A 7,944-nucleotide genomic window follows, 5' to 3' on the forward strand; every position below is an offset into this window, starting at 1 on the left:
GCCTACCTATTGAATTCTTTCAGTTTACTTCATGAACTCTGACTCTAATTTTGGACTAATTGATGGAGGCATATAACTATAAGATTCTAATACTTAATATTAACATTTCTCTTTTTCAAAATATTCAAGAACTAACAAACAACTTTTTACAACAAAACTACCATATGTTTGAATTTTGGCTGGAATTTAGATTAAATTGAAGCATAATGGCACACTGTTGGTATGTTGTCCCTGTGCTTGAGTGTTTTTTTTCCTGGAGCTCAGTTTTTACATTTTTTCCATGACATCGGCTACCACAGTGAGCCTACCTTCGCCATTGTATCTCACAGACGTACTCAAAAGCACCACAGAGAGAGATGGTAGAGATCAAATATGACAGATGTTTGCGCAGAAATAAAAATTTATTTAGAATGTGTTAAGAATGTATCTGTCCATGTGATCACAACTTTTTTTTTGTTTTGTTTGCTAATTTCTGTATTTGTTTGTTTACCATTCAAAACACAGTACCTATTGTTAATTCATATGACTTAACCCTATTTTAACATAACACCTTGGGCAGATAACTAACATTATGTCCTAACTCATCATTGGTCACTGGCCCATAAAACATGCATGTATAGAATCACCCCATGTGGAAAAGAAATTTAAAGTGCATTTTATGTTAAAAAAAAAAAAAAGACTTCTATATCTATGTACTCCTTTAACATTATTACAATGAATTGCAATATGTGTAGCAAGTATTCACATTTTTCTAACACCAGAAAAATCTGAAAAGAGACACTTTCATATGTAAATCATTTTATGTTTACTTCTACATTGCTTGTACCAGTCCACACCTTGATTTAGTTCTTATGAAGCAGGCAACTGGATTTTTGGGATACAGTTGTATATGGCATATATCTGCCATTTTGGCGACATAGAACTTTCCATAGATTTGTAGTTAGGGATTTGTAGGAGGTTCATCTATAATTTATAACATCTCTGATAAAATAAACAATATAGCTACTTAGCTGCTAGACAGGATGGAGCAAGCATACTCGTTTGCAACTGCTCTTAGTGTTTATACTAAGCTAGGTTAACCACATGCTGACTCCAGATCTGTTCTGAACACACAGAAATGTGACTGATACTTATGTTTTGCCTCAGTTCTGCCTTTTCCAATGGCTCACGTGATCACAAGCTGATCCAGTGACAGCTTACAGACTAAAATTACAAGGAAAATACAAGGAAACAAGCACATGGCTCCCATATAAAAGCTTGTCTAAATTTAATCAGACTGATGTTTCCCCAGCAGCCAAAGACAAACTACAAAATGATCAGCAGTGGATTCACCACTCCACTTATTACCTCAATTTGTCAGTAACTGACAACCCACACCACATATTTATTTCCCTCTTTGTGTTTTAAATAGTTATGAAATGTATGAGAGAATTAAGTATTTGAATATTTTTGCATTATCTTTTTGATGTTTTTATATCGTGCCCAGGAAATATGTAAAAGGGAGTTGCTTAATAAATGCTTAGGTAAAAGGGTGGTAAATGTATATTGTAACTGGTGAACAAGACAAGTGGAAAGCCATGTAGTGCAGTAAGTTTAAAGCTCCCTGCAGATGAAAGATGCATTCCTACTCTGCATGTTGCTGTGTTCCTCAGACAGATTCCCAGCTGGGACCTGCTCTAATCTCCTGGCAACAATATTGACATAGAAATAGAAACTCTGGAGAGGACAGGACTAGCTCTCTGCCTGTGAGGATTGCCTGCAAATATATCTGCTATAGTTAATATTAATCACAAAAGTTGTGCATTATTGTCTTAAAGACAGACAGACAGACAGACAGACAGACAGACAGAAAGTTTGATGTTCTTTCTTCCCACCATTCTGGTACAAGTAAATCATTTGCCAGAAAACATCTAAAAGAGTTTGCTTGTTTCCAGACAGAAAAGTCTTATGCCTACTCTGGCAAACCAGTGGTTTGACATTGTTATAAACCCTTTGTATTTCCATTCCTGAAGGTGTGAAACAGAGTTGATATTGTCCTTGACTTGGCTAAAAACATTGTAAAAATGCCTTACTGGTTCGTTTAGCAGCTAACTCTCTGCATCTGAAGCTGCATCTCAGCTGGTTCCTGTAGTCTGCCATCTTATGTTTGTTCATACTCATGTACCAACTTTAGGCAGTCCTTTCCTAAACCCATTGGTTCAGGTATGTGAATGACAGTTGGGAGAAAATCAGGACATGCCACAACTCAGTAATCACATTAATTTACTAGACAAACACATCAATTTCACTGGAGAGGATATGAAAGGAGTTACACTGTGAGATTTCCATCAATAATGGGAGACATTTGAAAGTGTACAGTAGACACTGACTTTTTTTAAACCAGTGCATCCAGATCATAGTAAATCGTAAATGGACTGGTTCTTATATAGCACTTTTCTACTCTACCCTAGCACTCAGAGCAGTTTATACAATTTGCCACATTCACCAATTCATACAAGCACTTCTTCTATGCTGAAGTTCTTTCTATCTAGCATTCACAGACATTCATACTCCAGTGCATGCAGACAGCGGAGGGGAACTTGGGGTTAGTATCTTGCCCGAGGATATTTGACTTGCAGACTGGAGCAGCCTGGGATCAAACCACCAACCTTCCGATTAGTAGATAATCAATATTTAAGATTTGACTCTTATCCACTGGAGAACACACTGCGTGTCATACGGATGCCACAACAGAGAGTGAACACCATCCAAACAGACACAGCTGCTAAGGAAGCAGAACAACAATATATCAAAAAGGCATATCAAAAAGGAGTAAATGTAGTTATCCCAGCTGGAGATTTGTCAAAGCTGGGAAGACACCTTAAGAATGCTTCAAGCAATCCAGGAGAGAAGGACAATCACCTCCTAAGCAGTCTTTTGTGATCCCTTATGTGTCAGGAGTAACAGAACATCTGAGACGCATTTTCTATGTCTGCCTAGACGTACTACACCTAAATTGGTCCACCTTAAGAACTGGGTCTCTGGCACAAACACAGTAATAGTGTATAGGTTTAAGTGCCAGGAGGATTGTTGTGAATTATAAATGGGGGAAAACAAACAAAGTCCACCTAAGTGGGCGGCACAACAGAGATGACCTACCTCATCTGAAGTTTATTTGCACCTGGTGCTAGTTTCAGTCATTTTACAATTTTACTGTTTATAAGGCAGGGGAAACCTGAACTCAGCTGAGACTGAAAAAGTCACTTGCACAGTTCTCCCACTGAAAGTGTTATGTTGAGATGAACAGAATAAACTTCCTGGGATCTCACTGATAGGTTTATTTTGTTTTTTTCAGCCTAATGATAGCTTGCCACACTTGCATCAAGTGAGAGTTCCAGTGAAAATGTATTTGTCACATACACACATATATAGATAGATAGATTCTAATGTAGTCATAAATTTTGCCAAGTGAATATAAAATGTTTTAATTTTTATACTCTGGATTTAAAGGAACAGACCAACATTTTTGAAATGTGATTGATTTATGCTGTACTGGCCTTATTTATTCTCTGCACATACATGCATTTGGTTAGCTTAGCATAGCTAAAAGAATCCACCAACTTACAGGCAACAGTGCATCAACACCTTTTTTCAACTAAATTCTAATGACAGTTATAATCTTTGGATTGTAGGAACTGCTCTCTGTGCTCATTTACTGGAGAAAAGAGACAGGAGTGAATAACCTGAACTTATTGTCCTTTTAACCAAGCTGAAATTATTCAGCAAAATGATGTGATTCAAAACAACAGTCACAAGAAGTATAGAGAGAAAACAGGAACTTGAGAAGCTATTGCAAGCTATCTACTAAATTATCCGCAGCTCACAAAGCCCCCACCCCCACCTCTTTTCCATACATGGGCAAATTTCATACCACAGTGTGACTAACTTCTTGCTCTTTTTTTTCTTTACATCTATTTTTGTATGGGAAAAAATGCTAATAAAAGTTTTATGGATAATTACTAATCATTTATGTTAGTCAACTCCCCTGTTATTTCATTTCAGGATCATCGTCACCTTCACTTTGCCCATAAGCATGACAACCAAATCGAACAGCAGTGTTCTGGGTGGCAAGGCTTCCTCATCACCTCTCCTGTCCCCTCCACCTCACCAGCGTCTGATCACCAAAGATGGACACTGTGCACTTCGCCCCACTGTGTGTTCTTCAGGCTCATGGCATGAGACTTTACGCAGAGCCTGGCTGTTGGCCCTGCAGGATGTGTGGGGACTGTTAGTGAGTCTGCGCTGGAGATGGGTCCTTCTGGCCTTCTGCACCTCTTTCCTGGCCCACTGGCTGTTGTTTGCCTGTCTGTGGTACTTGCTGGCACACCTAAATGGGGACCTTGCTGTTCAGGATCATGATGCGCCCCCACAGGGGCATGTGCTCTGTGTAAAGCACATTACAAGCTTCACTGCTGCGTTTTCCTTCTCCCTGGAGACTCAGCTAACCATCGGCTATGGCACTATGTTCCCCAGTGGAGACTGCCCTAGTGCTATAGCACTTTTGGCTGTACAGATGCTGCTTGGACTCATGCTGGAAGCATTTATCACAGGTACAGCTCTCCATCAAAACATCATTTTAAGACAATTCTAAGTCTTAAGTTTAATTTACTATGTGGGAAAGATAACAGAAAATAACTACCACACTGAGTTGACATTTACATGTTCACAATAGAAGGTGTTTTAGAGGTAGCCCAAAGTCTAAAGGAAAATGTGTAAATCATACTAAATAAATCATACTATAATTTCTTTGTGAAATTGCTCATGTTGACATTTTTCTCATAGGCTGGAACCTTTCACAGCTGACTTTGTGAATCTGGGAAAGAGACAAAATACACCCCAGACAGGTTGCCAGTCTCAGTCAGTGCTTAAATCAAACCAGTAATCTCCAATACACCTATCCACATCCAATCATAAACATTTGAAGTGGAAAACTAGATCTTATGGCACAACAAAAGATCGAAAGATTAATGAAACAAATATCTTATAATACAACATGTGATAAGATCTGTTTCATTAATCTTGAGACAAGAAAAAAAGGTATAGGATTCCAACCTGATGAGACAGAACAGAGATTACAGTTTCAAAGCTTCTGAGGCTGAAAAAAGTGACACCTGCTGGAATACTCCAGGTATTGCACTTCCAGAGATAAATCCCATGAATATATTTCTAGATAGCCAGAAAATTAGATAAGTAATATTGCTGGCTTTGTCCCTTAGGAATGCTATTCTGTCTTGCACACTGTCATCTTTTGTGTGAATGTTTTGCAGGCTTTATTCAAACATTATGCTGCTCCTCACAAAATTTCACAGACCACACTTTACCGATGTGTCAGTGTTACCAGGTCCAACCCAGTAACACTGCTCCAACTTTTCATTGAAAAATGACCAGTTTACCGTTGATAGATGAACCAAAAGCAGTGCACAGTGTAAGATACAGTGATATATTTTAAGTGATTCTTCTGTGATTTGCGACACATGGTTTAGTACAGCAATGTAAAAATAGGGCACTTTAAGAATACAGTTGTGCTTCAAAAGTTTTAAAAGATATTTTGAAACTCAAATATCATTCTTTGGTCTGAAATTACTTCCACAATCATGATCACTGCCTTTGCTATATAGAAATGAGAAATGTGCATTTATTTGATGACAATACACACCCTCAGAACAACTGAGGAAAGTAATGATGTTTATCCAAGTGCTTGTATTTTACTTTTAGTCTTTCTATTGTCTCTTACCTTTTGTTTCTGTTTTACTATAGAAGCAAAACAGAAATATTATATGTTTTTCAAAAGTCTTTTCTATCAGATATACAATTCCCCAACTTCTATATGAACTTGCTGCAGTTGTCTGCCTCGCCATACAGTTAGGACAATAAAATTTTGGATATTACATATTTTTACATTTTTGCTACCACAGTGGATTTTAAAGCAAACAATCAGGATGTAACAGAAGTGCAGACTTTCAGCTTTACTTTAAAGTGTTTCTATCCATCTATGCATCCATCTATCCATGTTCTTCCACTTATCCAGGGCCAGGTCGTGGGGGCAGCACTCTAAGCAGAGACGCCCAGATCTCCCTTTCTGCAGCTGCCTCCTCCAGCTTGTCCGGTGGAAACACCAAGGCGTTCCAGTCCAGCCGAGAGATATAATCTCTCCATTGTGTCCTTGATCTGCCCCGGGGCCTCCTCCATGTGGGACATGCCCAGAACACCTGGAGGCATCCTTGTCAGATGCCCAAACCAGCCACACATCTGATGATATGATTACAAAGTTGATCATCAACCTGTGGCCTAGAGTATCCCGGTGCCACGTGCACTTATGGACACCTTTATGTTTGAACATGGTTTGTTATGGACAAACTGTGGTTTGTACAGAAGTCCAGTAACAAAACACTGCTTGGTTTCAGATCTGGCAGGCCATTCCTCCCACTCACGCCCCACCAGCGTTGAAGTGTCCCAGTAGGATGACAAAACCCCCAGATAGAGCACCCTCAAGCACCCTGCCCAGGGACTCCAAGAAGGCCGTCGTTTTTATGCGCCAAATGACTGTTTGGTGCATAAGAACAGACAATACACATTAACTCAGGCTTGTTCCCCACCAGAGAGGTGACATTCTGTGTCCCAGTTGCTACCCTGGGATTGGTGTCTGACCCTGGCCTCTACTGAGCACACATTGCACCCGATCCCTGCAGCGCCTCCTGGGGATGGTATGCCTACAGGAGGGTGGGCCCATGTTCCTTTTTTGAGCTGGTGCCCAAATGAGCCCCATGGAATAAGGCCCGGCCACCAGGGCAGGATCCCGGTTAACCTTATCCCGTACAGTGGGAATGGTTCCCTCAATCTTCTGCTCATAGGGTTTTTTTTAATTGGTCTTTGTCTCATCCCTCACCCAGGACCAATATGCCATGGGAGACCCCACCAGGGGACAAAAAGCCTCCAACACATAGCCCATGGTATCCCTGGGACACACAAACCCCTACACCACAATAAGGTAGCGATTCGTGGAGGGGTTTCAAGCATTTAGCAAAAGTAGTACATTAGGTGTTTAGGAATTATAGCCCTTTTTATATGCAGAGGTTTAAAATAATTTCATAATAATTTGAGAAAAAGTTTTCAGCTTAATGTCACTTCATGTTTTCATGTTCTTTGGTCATATGCTGCAACCATAACTGTTAACTAGTCGTTTTTTGCTTTTTACCCATGATGCTTGAGAAAAATATTTCCTGTGCTACGATTTAGTACAAAGAAATATTACTAAAAATGTTGATTAACGGGCTAAAAAAAACACCATGAACAACTCCTCACTCAAACTTCCATTTGTCTTAACTTTCAGGTGCATTTGTAGCCAAGATTGCCCGCCCCCAGAAGCGAGCAGGAGCCATCCAATTCAGCCACCAGGCAGTGGTGGGCCAACACCTGGGTCAGACATGCCTCATGCTACGAGTCACCAATCTGCTGCAGCGACCTCTGGTGGATGTAAAGGTGAGTGCTGTGCTATATGAGGAGCATGAAGGCCAAGCTCTACACCAGACTTCATTGGACTTCTATTTGGACCATCTGGGCCAGCAGCCATGCCCCTTCTTCATTTTTCCACTCACCTTTTACCACCCCCTGGACCGTCGGAGCCCTCTGTACCCTGTCCTGTGTGAGGGCTCATCAACCCACTTTGAGTTAGTTGTCTTCCTATCAGCCTTGCAGGAGGGAACTGGTGACACTTGCCAGAAGAGGACCTCTTACCTGCGCCAAGAAATCCAGTTTGACCGCCGCTTTGTCCCTGCTTTGGGGTTGGATGCCTGTGGAAGGTACACAGTGAGCAACCAGCACTTTGATACAGCCCACTCAAAAGAGCCTATGAACAAGGACTGTGTGGTGCAGATCAACGGTGATGGCAATGAGAGGATGGAGTAA

At 40.6% G+C, this 7,944-nt stretch overlaps 1 protein-coding gene across 1 annotated transcript; it reads left to right on the forward strand.

Moving 5' to 3' along the window:
• Positions 1-4,072: 4,072 nt before the first annotated feature.
• kcnj13 (potassium inwardly rectifying channel subfamily J member 13) lies at positions 4,073-7,944 on the forward strand. The gene is made up of 2 exons (XM_031735266.1): positions 4,073-4,589; positions 7,370-7,944. The coding sequence occupies exons 1-2, from the start codon at positions 4,073-4,075 to the stop codon at positions 7,942-7,944; spliced, it is 1,092 nt and encodes a 363-aa protein (XP_031591126.1).

This window comes from Oreochromis aureus, linkage group 14 (genome assembly GCF_013358895.1).
Source record: "Oreochromis aureus strain Israel breed Guangdong linkage group 14, ZZ_aureus, whole genome shotgun sequence".
In the NCBI taxonomy this organism is placed as follows: Eukaryota; Metazoa; Chordata; class Actinopteri; order Cichliformes; family Cichlidae; genus Oreochromis; species Oreochromis aureus.

Bases quoted from the DNA above. Each gene is read 5' to 3' on its own strand.
- kcnj13 (XM_031735266.1), top strand. From the start codon at position 4,073: ATGACAACCAAATCGAACAGCAGTGTTCTGGGTGGCAAGGCTTCCTCA. The intron at 4,590-7,369 runs GTACAGCTCTCC...CTTAACTTTCAG, and splicing joins GCTGGAAGCATTTATCACAG to GTGCATTTGTAGCCAAGATT.